The sequence below is a fragment of the Monopterus albus genome, unplaced genomic scaffold (genome assembly GCF_001952655.1).
Source record: "Monopterus albus unplaced genomic scaffold, M_albus_1.0 scaffold39.1, whole genome shotgun sequence".
NCBI lineage: Eukaryota > Metazoa > Chordata > Actinopteri > Synbranchiformes > Synbranchidae > Monopterus > Monopterus albus.
The window spans coordinates 1,718,968-1,734,685 of record NW_018127919.1 but is presented as its reverse complement, the minus strand read 5'-3'; the positions used below and the strand labels follow the sequence as shown (position 1 = coordinate 1,734,685).

Sequence of the window (15,718 nt, the reverse complement as noted above, 5' to 3'; positions counted from 1 at the left end):
CATTAGCCTTAGTTACACAAGTGTAGTTGTTTTTGACTGCAGTAAAAATAAGAGGAACGGCGTCTTTATGTGCCAGTGGGTAATAATGTTCCAATTCTCTGCGTGCAGGTGTTTGTGGATTTTCAGTCATGTGCAGCTCAAGCATGCAGTGTGTATGCTTTGGATCAGAAAGGAGAGAAGGTACAGTTAACAGGGCAGGATGGGGTCCAGCACATACAACACAGGAGGCGTTAACTAATGCCTCCTCTGCTGCATTTCGAACCCAGTCAAGCCAAAAATTCTTCTGTGTAAACCCTGTTTCTATCTCCAATTTTCCTTGCAGATTGATAGGCGGAGGAGTGTGACGTGAATCAGATTTCAGAATGCCATCACGGGTATATACATCATATGGATTATGATCCTGAGTAGAATTTGTTCTTACAATTAATCTGAATCTCCCTAAAGGATCAGCACCTGAAACCTGAGCCCCCAGGACAAACACATTATCACTGTCAGTTATACCGGGGTCTTGAAGTGTTATGAACAAAGGAACACATTTGCCAGTTCTACAATTTCCTGGGGCTTCACCTTGAGTAGGTAGAAAAACTTTACCTTACTTTTAGTCTGATTGTCTTTAGATGTTTAATTTAATCAAGGATTTAAGTGACTCTGTAACTATTGAGGTTGTCCACAACTGGAAAACCTTTTGCGTACAATTTCCCAAGCATAAACGTGGTATGGAGCCCCTCAGCGGAGCAGTTAAATAGTCCGGTCTGTAAATAACCCGTGGTCTCCTCCCCCTGTTTGTGAGGATCGCTACAGCTGCACACGATGGCCGTGTCCCCTGTCAAAGAGTTCCTGGTTACATATTTAATGCCAGAGAAGTGCTACGAGGAGATACTCGTCAACTTTCACTGGCACGGTGAGGCTTAGCGTTGAGGTTTTGGAGTAAGTGGGTGAAATGTTGCGATCAATCTTTCCAGGTGTGCGGGGCGTGGAGCTGAAATGCAACGTTGCAGATCTGTTTTGTAACGTACATATGCAGACGCGTTGAACATCTGCTGATAGTTTAAACTGTTTTTATGCCACAGTTCCCTGCCTAAAGTTTGTGCTGAACAAAATTGCCGGATTTTGGATCTTACTGGACACTGTACTGGGTAAGATTTCTTCTCAGCCCAAACCGACCTGATTTAATCATCATCATCGTCAACAACAGCAGCAGCAGCAGCAGGACGTGATAAGCATTTACCCCAACATTTACCCCTGACAAACATTTTAAAGAAGACCACAAGAAAACTCGGTCACTCATGTCATTTCACTAATGGCTACACTATAACGATGAACCCAGTGTTGAGCATTTTGATTTGGTCTTTTCACCACACATCACATTAGGATTTAACCTTAACCCTCAATGTGTAACATACAGTATAGGCCTATCTTTCTTTTGTGACCCACAGAATGAGGTGTCTGTTAAAGTGTTACATTCCACAGTGCTCAGTACTTAAAGCTGCAGCTGTAGATAAACATAATACACTTAAGAAATGGTGACAAGATTAACCACAGAATTAAGCAGAAGCACATCATAAGAAACTGAACTGCATTAACCACAGAATTAAGCAGAAGCACAGATGTTTGCACATCATAAGAAACTGAACTGGGCAATGAAGTAGACAATGTGATTTTATGTGGCTATCAAGAAATTCTTTTTTTGTTGTGTTTTGGAGGAGTTTGAAGAAGCTAGAGCTAGTTTACTACCAGCTGCACATTGATTTCCATGGTAACTCATAGTTTCTTTATGTGAAGACTACAGTGTCTCAGTCATTATTGATTACATATTGGACTCTTCAGTCCTAACAAACGGTGATTCTGCACGTCCTCACCTCCGCTTGTGTCATCTCCCTGCAGCACAGCTACCCCAGCTGATGAAGATACTGTGGAGAGGAAGTGCAGAGGGCCTGAATCTTACCTCCATCCTTCTGCAGCTTTATGCTTTCTCATGTCCTGTGGTGTACGCCATGGCCAATAACTTCCCTCTCTTGTACGCAAGTAAAAGACCATGTTGTAGTTGATTTGTTCCTGTAGGCACTGAACACTTTGATCACACCATGTTAGGAACTCTTTGTTGCCCCTTTCAAGCCACAGGAGCTACAAGATGAGAGAAATACAGTTTTGCTGATGGTTCTCTGTCCCAGACAATGAGTCATTAATCAGTGTCACAGGTTTTGTTTCATAATCATGTTGAAACCCTCTGGATTCTTATTAATTTGGGCTGCAGAGACTTTAGATGCAGACAGACTGATGTCACTTCAAAACTTAGTCAGCTAAAGCACTGATCTTGTAATTTAAAGTTCAGACGCCATGGGTCCATTCATGTCCATACACCTCAAAATGTCAGTCTATTGAAATTTAGCAATGTTTTTTGGTTTTGCAGTTGACAACATGTGTGTGCTGTTGTAGATGTTTTCCTTATGTTTTACTTGACCTACCCCACAGTGCCTGGGCTGACAGACTCTTTGCACTGACCCAGACAGCTGCCATTGTCTTCCTCATCCTGCACTATCGCGGTGACACCCTCATAGGTTAGTAAGCATGTATGCAAACTTTCCAAATGCCCACTCCAAATAATCTGTTGCATTTCTTAAAGATAAGGCTACTGCCATTCTATATTTTATTGCCATGAAAAGAGTAAAACCAACAGTGCATTACTCCAGCTCTGAATGCTGTTGCTCAGTCCCAACCCAGTCATTCCTATCTTTCAACATCCTGTCAATCTTTAAAAATGACTTCTAAATACATAATTTTAATATAGGCAGTTTCCAAAAACAGCTGGGCACTGTAATTTTTATGTTATTCAAATAGGAATAAATAATGCCTGTGTTGGAGAATATTTTCAGTGGCAGGTTGAATAAGCATTTGGTGCACTAGGGTGTAGTTACACAACGGACTCATTTTAATTATTCATTTATTATTTAACTAATATTTTGTGTAGTCTTCAGATTGTATTTTCCATTTATTATTGAATCAGGGTGGATTCAGTTGACAGAGTGAGATAATTAGCACTTTTTGGCAACAGTTCAAGTATACTGATTGCAAGTGAATACTTGGTATGAGCCATGTTTTCTTATCAAACCACTTATTCTAACATGTTTCCTCACATTGATGTAACTATCAACTGTTCAAAGATCTTTTGATACATGTCAGTGTCGTAATTAAAATTAGGAAACTCAAAGTATTGTAAAAAGTTATGACAAACTATTTTAGGCCTCTTCAGTCTTATTCTGTTGTAGATTCAATGAAGAACGTGAAGTTGCCATCTTTTTTGTTTTGCAAATTTATAAGAAAAACTAGGTGCATACTATTTGCTTTAATTATCTCTGAGTTGTGCCTAGAATTTGACTGGAGGTGGTGGCTAATTGATATGATTGGTCCTAGTTTAGAAGGGCTCACATCTATTTATATAAGCGCCACAGTGTCTGGAACACAGCAGGCATTTCTCATCACCTGGCTACCACCTCTACGGTGAAGGATGGGGCCGCTGTCAAGGTGTTTCTCGCACTTCCAGTCTGGCGGAGACTGAGAGTACTTACCAGGAAGAATGGGATTAGATGCCTAAATCCAGGTGTGGACAGCTTGTAGAAAGCTTGAAGCTGTAATTGCTGTTACGGGGCTTCTACAAAGTACTTGAAGGGTCTGAATGAGAAATTTCAGTTTTTGACGTGTAAAAAAATGAAGGGGTGCTTTCTGAAGCCTCCATATATCTGTATATAGGATTGTCCCAGAATATCCTGCAGTGGATGGAGTTGCATGTGGTCGTGGTCATTCAGTCTTGTGCTGAATGTAAAGAATGATTTACCAGTTAATAGTAGTGTTTCAGATGACAACTTCTCACAGTCTTCCTGTTCCATGTCTGATGAGTGCTGTCCTGTAGCTCCCCCTTGTGGTGTTTCACTGTGAGCGTTGTAGGACGAGCAAACACTTTGTTTAAAATGCATAGATAGTCAACTGTTTCAAATGATTATTTAAAATTGTCTGCTTTATGTTTTATCTGCTTATTTTATAAGTAAACATCATGAAAGTTGATGGCAACAAATGTTTTAGTGTTTCTTGTGTGGCATTTTGCCTTGACTTGTATCTTTTACCATCCTGCTTTATGTCTACATGGCAGGCATGCTATTCCTCTTGGCTTACAGTAGTGTAATGTTCCTCCTGGGCTCCTGTGCAGCTGCTTTAGTCGTTTCAGTGTTGCAGACCTCCAGTTTGGCAGCTTTAATTGCAAGCAAGGTAACAACTAAGTGGCTTACCCCAGGCCTGTGAACTTGAATTGCAAAATGCTTATGAACCATAAATGTGCACATTAATCAGATGAGAATTAGTTTATTTGTTGGAGTTATTGTTTCCAGGTTCTACAGGCTGGAACTAACTACTCTAATGGGCACACGGGCCAGATGTCCACCCTGTCTGTGTTACTAACATGGGCAGGATCTCTGGGTCTTATTGTTGTTTCTCTACAGGTATGCATTCAGGAATTACACACAAACATAAACAATGCTGCACAACTATATATTTTACACTATTCTGATCTGCTGTTGTTGCTTTTACTAACTGAGATTACTTCAAATGTTGTGTATAGGAGACAGGAAGCTCTTTGGCTACTCTGTCACACACACTGTCAGCCTGCCTCAGCTGTATCCTCCTAGTCCAGGTCCTCTGCTGCAGGAGCAGCACCACCACTAACAAGAAGAATGAGTAGAGGCGAAGAATGGTGACAAATGAACACTCACGTCATATGCAAATTGCTTCTGTCATTTCAAAAATGGCTTATGAGTCTGAGCCAGATACAGCACAGAACTAATGTTTACATTGCCTCTTTATACTAATATACCTGTGTGCTACACTTGGATTTTTATGTGAATGCTGAGTCAGCAGCAGCAAGAGCAACCTTTAACATTGTTAACATGTACTTTAACAATATGTTAACAATATGTCAAATTTTTACACATTAATGACACACAATGTGCAAACAACACTGCCTTTTTGGCTTTCAATACCTAATGTGCCTCATTCAATCTGTCAAGGACAAAAAGCACAATACAGTGAATCAGCTTCTTAAATGAAAAGTAAAATTTATTATTCCTGAATCATAAAATAGACTTCTTTGGTTGTACAAATTCACTAGTTAGTCTTGTATGAGCTTCAACCTTTGACCCTAGGACCTCTGATCCCTTACTGCCGACCTGTTTGGAAGTAAAAGCCCCCAAAGCGAACTCAAAGATATAAGCAACACAGATTGCTACTATGCTGTGAGTCTGCAAAAATATCAGTCAGATACATAAATGGACAGCCTGTCAGGCAATGAGCTGAATGTGATCAACATCTTGAGAGGGATTTCCAATTATTACTGTCTCTTGTGGCTCTACCATTAACACACCAATATACATGCGGAGAGCACCCTGAAACCAAGCCTGTCTAGACCCAGATGTGTCAGCAGGCTAGGTCAAGACCAGCTTGGTTTCACACCCAGAGTTTGCGTTGCTTTCAATATTTGTACATTATTCACACAATAATAAGTGATTTTCAGTGGCATAAGATTTAAATTAACCTTAGACAGAAAAATAAAACACCTGCTACCTTCACATCACATCTGGAATACCTCCAGACAACACAAGGATAATGCATGATTCACATTGATAAAATGTAAAACAATGCCCTAAACAGGGCAGGGCTAGTACCGCTGATTAAGCACATTAATGGTCATAGCCAGGAGAGTTCATCTCCCCCGTCAAAACCACCAGTGCCTCCCCACAAGGAGCCCCCTCAGAGACCTCCTCCTCCAAAGAAGACCGACGCATCCAGACCAACAAGGCTCAAGCCTCCACCTGCTCTAAAAGAAGCTCAGGATGTACACAAGGCTGCACCACCACAGCCTTGCAGACCCCCCCAAAATAGTTCAAAGTTAATAAAGCCCCCATTCCTCCCAAGCCCCAGTTAAATAGTGAGAATATGTAAAAATGGAGAAGAAAGAGAAGAAGTCGAGGGCTGGATCCCCTCAAATTATCTGAGCAAGAATCCTTAGTGTGAGTCTGCTCTTCAAACCATCACCTTAGGATTAAATAGATAAAGGATTAAAATGAACAAATTATCACTACCTTGTAGCTAATAAGCGTTTTTAAATTTATAGGTACATTATCTTTAAATGTACACATTGTTTAATTTTTTTAAGGATATTTTAAACTGAACCAGCAATAACACATAACCTTACGGGTCTTGTAATGTTTATTTGTTTTTATCTAATTATTAGGTAACATTACGGGTTTTTTTTGCTCTATGCTAGTTGTAGTCTATAGAAGCTAATACAGAAACTGTACAGCCCCACCACTGTAAGAAGTCTACTGAAATAGATATTTGTTAGGGCTGCACGATAAATTGTTTGAGTGTGATTTAGATCCCCAAGCAATCTCAGCCTTGTGTGACGATGTGAGAAACTGAAACCAGAAAACGTTATAAATGTGTGTTTTCCAACAGCTGGATAGCTCTGTGGTTAACACCACTGTACTTGGTACAGCAGGTTGGGGTTTGATTCCCTATCAGGGGCGTAGTTAATATCCAGTGTGGGCCCTTAGCAGGGAGATGCCTGCTTAGATAATATATTCAAAAAATGGTTCATTACTCGAGGCTTCAGTGACACAGTGCTCCAGTAGGACATCTAGTGGTCAATAAAATGAAGTGCAAACGAGACGTATCATTTATTGGTTCATGGATTGTTTGGGATTTGATTCATCATGCACATTCCTGTTCCACTACAATACATGGTTGTATGGTTTCATGCTGACACAATAAAATATAAAATAAAGATGAACTCATGTTGAAGACCATGTTTCTTATTTGGCACGTCTGATTGTAGTAGGCTTTAGCTACGTATATACTTAACCTGACATTTTGTGCTATGAATCATATTCTATCCTAAAACAAGTCTAAATAGCCCATATAGATGTTAAATAGTGGGTGTTCAGTAGGCTGGATGGCAAATGTGATCTAATTTCAAATGTTTAATTGATGAGCTAACTCAACTCTGTTGGGAATCAAACCCACGCTACATTGTTGCAAGACTGTAGTTTTCATGATGCACCACAAATTCTAGTCACATTACTTTGTGGTAATTTCACCTATTTGAGTAACGTTAGCTACTACACTCCGTGATTCTTCATCAACTCCACCCAATGTACATATTAAAACGTTTACATCAGTCATTTTCATTTGCTCCAAGTTTCGTGGTCTAGTAATGTTAGTACTGAATGCAACACTGTCAAACCAAATCTCTGTCGACTCGAGTCTCTATTTGCTTCGAAGGGTCAGCTCAGCTCTCCCAAAGAGATGATACAACCAAACCAGTAACAGAACTTCGATACCGAATGAAGCAGTACTGCATAAACACCTATCAGGCATAACATTATGATCACACACTCCAGTCTAGAAGGTGGCGGTAATGCACCTAAAGCTGTTTGCCAACCGCCATTGATCAACAGCAGAAGAAGAAGGAGATGATGAAGAAGAAAATAACAATGACCACTGACTGGTGAAGTGAATAACACTGATTATCTCGTTACAGTGGCACCTGTCAGTGTGGGGTATATTAGGCAGCAAGTGAACATTCAGTCTTTGATGTTGATGTCTTTGAAGCAGGAAACTGGTATATTATAAGGATCTGAGTGACTTTGACAAGGGCCAAACTGTGGTGGTGATATGTTGCATTAAATTCTTATTGCTGTGGGAAGCCTCTCAAAGTGAAATTTAACATTCCTTCAGTTTAGTATTGTTTAAATGTGGAACCTTTTTTCAAGAGTGGTGCTTTACAACTGCAGATTAGTTTAAATTACTGTTAAAGATCAAATTTGCAGTGAGGGCCAACAAAATGGGAATTGTTAAAGTGAATGCTCCTTGTAGGCTTGATGGCAATGAACCCAGCAGAGGGATGAGATCAGCAGTACGGCCTTTTCTTCAGACCACCAGTAATTCAGAGACGGCTGTTATTTCAACATGTGGTGAGATGACGTCTTGTATTTCAATCGCCCCCCCAGGACTTTGTCTAAATGGATGTTGACTTGGAACTTTGCAGTGTCTATTCTGCATAAGTGTGTATGAAAGGATGTTAGCCGCCCAGAACAAATAATGTTCCTGCTAAAAGCCTTTTGTCCAAAATGGAGCGAACCTATCAAAACATGATGGGTTGAATTTATGGAGCATATCATGCTTTAAACTCAAGCTTTTTCCATTTCCCCCTTAGGCAATCCTTAACCAGATGTCATTCTGTGGCCAGACAATCAGCAGCATGGAGGACATGCATGGAGACAGGCAAGTTTGTTTATAAATGCACCATTATTGAAATCAAAGTGTTACGAAACCTTTTTTTTTTTTTTTTTTGCAGCCACTCCACTCCATCCCATCCCAGCCAGCTGCTGAAGTTTTGGCTAAGATGGGAAATCTCTACTGGTGGGTCCATCAGGCCACAGTACCTCACATTTTTACTCCATGCTGTTGCACTGCATGTGCCTGGACCACAGTTATGGAGAGTCTTCATGCCCATGCGCACTAGGGGGCGGTGGGGACAGCAGCCAGACTTTCTTAGGCTCCAGCGTTAAAATATCTGATGTGCACACACTGACAAAGTAAAAATCACATGCAATTACAAACACACCTTTCATCTAGACACACTTTTATTAGCAGATGGAAATCGCCTCAAGGCCTTTTACAAATGAACACATTGATTAGCACTTTTATTCTATTATTTCAGACTCTGTGTATGTACATGCACATGTGTCTGTGGATCTGTTCATGTTTCGTTTTTTTAAATGTCTCTACCCAATCCATGCCACAGCTTCACTGGCTCCTGTGGAGTGTTGACCATGTCCATCCAGTGCTGCAGCTGAGGGCCTCTGGTGTACATGAAGGGCCCTAACACCAGCACTCCCAGTGGGACTGGAGGCTCTGGGAGAAAGATACTGTATATGAATATCACTGTTTCAGTGTATCGGATCTTATCTGCAGCAATATTAGGGGGGCATTGTGATCTGGCGCTACAGATCACAACACAGAAAAAGGCATGATGAAGAAAGTGGTGAAAGTTAGTTAGGAGGTGAAAGTTCACTTGGGTTAAGCCAACCAATGCTTTTTACTCTATGTGCAATAAAACTTGCATGAAGTAAAAAAAAAAAAAAAAAAACAGAGTAATTAATCAAAACATCATGACATGTTGAACTGTTTTGAATATGGTTTCAGAAGTGAAACTTCTCTTTCTTTCCAAGTACAAACTAACAGCTGTAGTATTACTGGTGGTAGGGACAGTAGCGCAAAAAAGGCAAATATTTTCACAAATTCTACTAGTGTAATTTCTAATGCACATGCAGGCTTTAAAACCAGGGTGAAGTGCAGCAGGCACAGACAAACACACAATTCTCAGTCAGATCAGGGAATATCAGTGATTGTCCTCTGTGACCACAAAGGAGGAACCAGACATTTGTGTCATAACACGTGCTCTGTTTGCACCACTGACTGCCAGTATGTTCCTGTCTACCCCAACATGGTAATGCCAGTTGGATAACTGGAACTTTTGTGTTGGCTTCTGGTTTTTCCTATTTGGCCTGATATTTAAAAAATGTTTTGAATATTTGGGACTATTTGTCAAAAAATCAAGTACACTAAGATTGTGTTTTCCACTTTAATAACTCAGTCACTAGGTTGCTATCCACTTAATTATTTTTCCATTATTTATCCAGGTTCACTGAACATGACTGCCCAGCGCCCTGTTTCATAGCTGCACAAACCCTTCCATACAGTTGCTGACACCCAGGCGCCACCTAGTGGGGCCAGTTACTCGGCAGCTCACCGGAGTGGCGCCAGGTCAAGCATTCTGCTTGAGGGCGTATTTAGGGATGAATCAATAATTTCCTTGCTCAGAGTTTTTCTGCTGGTTGGCGAGAGTGAACACTAAGAACCTTGAACTCACAATAACAGTTAAGGGGGTGAAAGAAAGAAATCAAGAAAGAGTACGATTATAGCTCTACATCATGTCGAAGATGATTGAATCAATATTTGGAATATACTGGGACCATTTCCTGTAAGCATCGGTTTTGGGTGAAAGGATCTATTCATAACCATCTCTGGAGTGGCCTTCACGCTATAGCTCTTTCCATCCAACATGAACAAAATATCTAGTGTTGCTCAGAAACACCCCGACCATATCCTGGTGCTCTGACAGGAGTCAGAGTGACTGATGCAAGACACCAGCACCAGTGTTTGCTTTGGTGGACACTTGTTCTCATCCAACAGAACACAAACAGATGGCTTACCGGGGTGTTTATGCGTTTTTACTGCTCAGCATCTAGTTTTATGTTTGTACTTTATGGAGTTTCTTATTTTATTACTTACTGAACTGTACTGTGAACTGAATTTAATGATATTGTGAATTACTGGCTCTGAACATTTAGTAAAATGTTTTCCACAGAATACAGATATTTGTAAGTGGAGTCACAGAAAGTTCACAGAGCTGTCACCTTCAGTCACAATGTCACGACTGGTCAAGGTGTTTACATAAAGGTGTGTACATAAAACTCTTCTATGTTGCAACTCAGGCTTTTATGTTTGCAGTTTCACACTGCTCACTTTCTAAATGACACTGTTAGCAATGCAAAGCGCAGCACTGAGGTGCACATGCCTGAGGCACAGGGCAGCAGCAATTCCCATTATAATCCAAATAGTTTGAAGCAAAGTAATATTTTTCATCTTAATTAGACCAAGAATAAGAAATAACCATGAGAATGAAAATAAATAATGGGAACATTTAGAGCGAAAAAAATGAGAAAAAACAGTGTATGAATTCAAGAATTAGAAAAGAATTAGGGAAAACGAGGGAGCCTTCATAAATATATGTACACATGTATACATTATGGCAGAAAAGCTTTCAGACTTGTACTGTATATACAATGGCTATATTTGCGATTTATTGCCCCAGAGTGATTGAAATAACAAAGGAAAACCAAAGATTTTAATGAAAAGTGGGCTCCCCAAAAGCAAGGTTTGCTCATTCTCTCTCATGATCCTCAACTGCAGAAGGACCCTGGTGAAGCCAGTGTCCTGGATGAAGAACCCTTGGCCACCACTGAGAAGCTGCCTCATCCTAGCGAGCCAGCCAAATCCGACGACAATAGATTTGTCCTGAGCCTCCAGAACCATCTCGGAACTCCAGACCAGCTCAACTCCGGCCCACAAGGGTTTCGAAACCAGTGCTTCTCCTTCCGTGGCTGTGTGATCCCTGCTAAAAGCTAAGTACACCCTGGCAAAATCTCTGATCTACAGAAACCGATAGCTAACTTTCTCACCAGATTTGTGACTAAGCCCCAGAATTTAGCTCAAATTTAGACCATTTTTAACTCATTCTTCCACCATTGCTAACAATAATAGTAATTTCTCCAGCTATCCACTGATTCCATCCTTGTTATAAATGTACCATTTCATTGCATTTTCCGTTTTGTATATATTGTAAATAAATTTATATAGACTATTATTTAGAACTGGCTGTTTCTTGTCATCTTTGGTCTCTTTCATTTTCAGTAAAAAGGTCAATGAACTGCAGAATTTGCTGCTTTCACATCGAGACTCAATTACTCTGATTAACAAATTCATCAATAGCGTGATAGAGCTATAACCATCTGGTGCTGTACTCTAAAGAGGTATTAAAATATTAGAAATATAAATTAACATCCATAAGTGTGGTCATTTCCACAACATAAAGAAGACAGGGTTGCATCAAAACTAAAAAAAAAAGACAACTCTTGCTGCAGGAATAGTCTTTACTGCATAATACAAAATAAACTCAAGTAACATTAGTCTCCTCTTTTCTGCTATGGAAATTAAGTGAACAAATATGTGTAAATTCTTATGCCTACAGTACATGTATTACATAGGTTAAAGATGTTCAGTTACTGTTAAAATGATTAGTAACTAATAATGCATTCATAGATTCTTCATACTTTGCAGTGCATTGTTCACTTTAAGAGGAAAGCATCAAACATGACTCACACCTGAGAGAGCAGCTCTGACTGTCTATTTTGTGGCAATCTGAGAGTTCAGCCAAACCACACAGGCTTCACTGAACCAGAGGTCAACTGCACACTGGTGCAGTAACTACAGTGATGGTTTGATATTTTTCCAAGACAAGACAGCGAGCTGAGTCAGAGGAAGGCCCTTCTGGGGAGTACTGGACTAACTTAATGTTTTCTCAATGTAGGCCCAGTGGTGAACCTGGAGAATGTGCATTGACATTACACGATATTAATGATAACAGCCCAAAAGAAAAGTCACCCATGTTGGTTACCACATCTTAATGTACTGTATATTAATACATATCTACATCATCTACATTACGACTGTCAGTGATGTTGTATTTGATAAAGAGCACACTGACATATGAGCAATAATGGGTTATTTGAGGTAATTCTAATAAATAAGCTAAATGGTAAAATGTAAACATTAGTGAGTGTTGGCACAGTTGTGTTATTAAATCATAACTATTCACTCTTAATGACCAGAAGTATCAAAAATAGAAGCTTAATATTATAATCAGCAAGTTTGATTAAAGCCAACCTGCTAAAAGTGCAACTCGAGTGATTATGGCACACCGGGTTGTGACTAGCGTTTCATATCACAATGCGATTTAGGAGCAGATATTTTACATTTTTAATACATTTTAAATACTGAATGTTTGGTTCATCTTGACAGAGGGTTTGGCAACCTTGGACAGTGATCATAGAAAGGTTTTCAAAACACATACCGTAAGCATTTAGATTTACTTGGTGGAGAAGAATGAGTCAGTCTGAATATTTTTGGAATTATTTTTGAAAAAAAAAAGAAATGGTCAGCATAAAAACTGCGTTTCTAAAGACTGAACTTTAGAGTTGAGTAAACACAGACGCAGGAGGAAGTAGCTCAGCAATCTGGACACAAATTGGCCCAACAGAGTCACGTAGCACATAAGGAATGATACACGAATGTAATAATGAATAAGTTCAGGCTAAAGTGACATTAGTTTATTCAATTACAACTGTAGGTCTAAATAAATAATTTAAATGAATACATAATTCTGACAATGAAGATACTTTAAACTATATTTGATACATGTCAGGATGCTGGTCTCTGGTTAGAATGGTGGATAAGTGTAAATATTCACTTATAAATACTACATATTAAGGGAAATTGTATAAGTAATAATGTAGCTCAGTTCACAGCTTAAAAAACCATTAATGTGCAGAAAACTATAGAACAATGAGGTATTCTGGTCCAGTGGAAGCTGCCAGTGTGGTGTGTTAAAATGACATTGTCTAATGCTTCACTTCATAGAACAGCAGATTCATTTACATATTCTGTTTCTGTTTCTCTCACTTTAAAGGAAGCAGCCATGTAAGTATGTAGTAAGTGTAATGGCTCACCTTGTTGAACATCACCGCACCCTGTGTGGAAACAGAAAACAATCCTGCAAACTTTATTTGCTCTCAGATCCTATTGTCGTAGCTTGACGGGACAGGCTTCATGCTTTGTTTGGCAGAGGTCCACATTATGTCTCAAGTTTTCTTGTCCAATAGCTGCCTTTAAAAACAGTTTTCCCTTTTTTCTATTTAAGGCTTCTCATAATATTCCATACTGTCTTATCTATATTCTCTATCAAGTTTGTTCCATTATTTTTCAATAATGTTTGAAAGTAAATGATTCAAACTCAAGATTTTATTTTATGCACATTTCCCCATAATTCAGCCTGGTGTATTTGGAATCTTTATAAACTTTAGATTGCCACCAACACTTAAAATAAAGTTCTGTGCATTTGAACAAATTTTGGTTTTACAGCAATAGTTTGAACTGATCAGCAGTTTCCCTTTGACTTTAACATTTGTTACCATGAAGGCAAAGTTGCTTAGAGTAAATCCTCATCCACAGAATTCTTACTGATGTTACTCTGTTATTCTCTGCGTCACCTCTGGCCATTGCAAAGCTGCTGCGAGTCATTTGTGTGACAGTTATCGTGCACACACATCCAATGAGACTGTATCACTATGTTTATGTTTTGCTTGGAATACAGTGACTTTTTGAACACATTACTTGTGTTAGTTTGCCATGAAGCATTCAGCAGCTGCCACTTGGTCAATTTGCACCAATGATTTCATATTAGAGTTTGTCCTCCACTGCTGTGGCTCAAACTGTGAGCCATATTTGATGCTTTCTACAGTAGCTAGGCAGTTGTGTCCAGTGTATTTTCACACTTTGAAAAGATATAACTGAAGAGTTTAAGAACTAAAAAAGAGATATGATGGTTCAAGTAAGTGCCCCGGGGACACAGCGTACAGTGAGATCTATCACATTACCTCTATGTTCCTACAGTATGTAAGTTAGGATCACGTCAAATCCAAGTGCATTAATGACATCCTGTAGACTTGCTCAGAGCTCCTGACCTCCTTGTTTTCACTTCCATGTTTCCCTATTGGAGTGCAAAATGTCACCTTTGCTCTTCTGCTTTCCTATAAAGAAAGCAGAGCAACTTGTGGTTTTTCTGTTACCTCATAACAGTAAATTCATCAAAGGACTCGTTTAACCTACAGTATGCACTCAGCGCTTAATGAGTTACCCAGCTTCTTTTCCTTGTCCCCCGGTGTTATCTGAACTGCTGGTAGAGTTTGCGCAATTCATCCCAGAAGAACAAAGACAGAATAGTGTGTGGGCCAAGCCGGAAATATGAGGCTCCCAAGCCTTTATAGAGTCCAGTCAAGCCCTCCTTCCTCAGCGTCTTAGAAAAGCAATCAGCAAATCCTTTATACAGCTGTCCCTAGAAGATGAAAACATGAAATTCAGCCTGGATTGGATCAGATGCCCCATGTCCCAGCTGGATGATCAGTCACTACTTTATCTGTTATAATCATTAAAGAGGGTATGCCACTGATCTAGCATCGCACATCTCTAGCACTATTGGAGTCACAACAGACAATTTAAAAATCAGAAATCTGTGGAGCAGAACCATAAATAGCATCTTCTTTACTACATACATTCTTCTTTCTTGTTAAAACCTGGAGCCACCTCAACCACTGACAGCTGTGGTACACTAGTAGCAGCTAACGTGGCCTTGAGCTGCCAGCTTCGAGGTAACATTGTATGTCAATACTAAAGGATTGTGGACAGGAATGGTGCCAATCATGCAGAAAAAATAACACAATAGCTATTGTGGAAAATTGTCAACCGTGCATAGTATCCAGAAATATAAAGCTATATACAACTTTAACATACTGGTTTTTCTCCTCACCTTGCCCAGATGGTCCACAGGCTGGTTGTAGAGCCGTGTGCTCACCACATCAAAAGGTGTCATGGCCAGCACCACCACCACGCTGCTCATCATGCCGGCACTCAGGGCCACCAACCAACTGTCCTTAGGGAACATCTTGGGGAGATGAATGTAACAATGTTATTATGACGCAACAACCTCACACGGGAAGACAGAGAACACGCTTAGGGACATGTGAGGATCAAATAGCAGTACTGTATGTCTGGATGTAGCACACTCTTTACACCTGTGCTGTGATACCACACCGGTCAGGGAACGATCATGTGTGCAGCCTAGTGTTGCACGATATACCGGTACTAGTATGGTACCGCGGTACTGAGGCATTTAAAATGGTACTATACTGCATTTGGATGGGACCGGTACTTG

The 15,718-nt window shown here is 39.9% G+C and overlaps 2 protein-coding genes and 1 long non-coding RNA gene across 5 annotated transcripts in view; 2 read left to right on the top strand and 1 right to left on the bottom strand.

Moving 5' to 3' along the window:
* Nucleotides 1-763: 763 nt before the first annotated feature.
* LOC109959400 (mannose-P-dolichol utilization defect 1 protein-like) lies at nt 764-6,475 on the top strand. The gene is made up of 7 exons (XM_020598711.1): nt 764-901; nt 1,071-1,136; nt 1,885-2,017; nt 2,473-2,558; nt 4,145-4,260; nt 4,380-4,490; nt 4,610-6,475. Exons 1-7 carry the CDS (start codon nt 811-813, stop codon nt 4,727-4,729), a joined length of 723 nt encoding a protein of 240 aa, XP_020454367.1. The 5' UTR covers nt 764-810; the 3' UTR covers nt 4,730-6,475.
* A 1,111-nt stretch (nt 6,476-7,586) lies between these two features.
* LOC109959562 (uncharacterized) lies at nt 7,587-8,331 on the top strand. The gene is made up of 3 exons (XR_002274859.1): nt 7,587-7,666; nt 7,921-8,018; nt 8,261-8,331. It is a non-coding gene; the product is annotated as an uncharacterized LOC109959562 (long non-coding RNA).
* Nucleotides 8,332-11,813: 3,482 nt separating this feature from the next.
* The window catches only part of slc25a35 (solute carrier family 25 member 35), a 6,508-nt gene continuing 2,603 nt past the window's right edge, over nt 11,814-15,718 (bottom strand). Inside the window, exons 4-6 of one of the 3 annotated variants that reach the window (XR_002274862.1) lie at nt 15,314-15,448; nt 14,617-14,842; nt 11,814-14,537 (exon numbers count right to left, since the gene is read on the bottom strand). Coding sequence is in view for 2 of the 3 variants with exons in the window: in XM_020599106.1 (XP_020454762.1) it covers nt 14,672-14,842; nt 15,314-15,448 (306 nt within the window). In the remaining variant the exon portion in view is untranslated. Of the gene's footprint in view, nt 14,843-15,313; nt 15,449-15,718 lie in introns of all 3 variants that reach the window. The other 2 variants (XM_020599106.1, XM_020599105.1) reach the window with 2 other exon arrangements.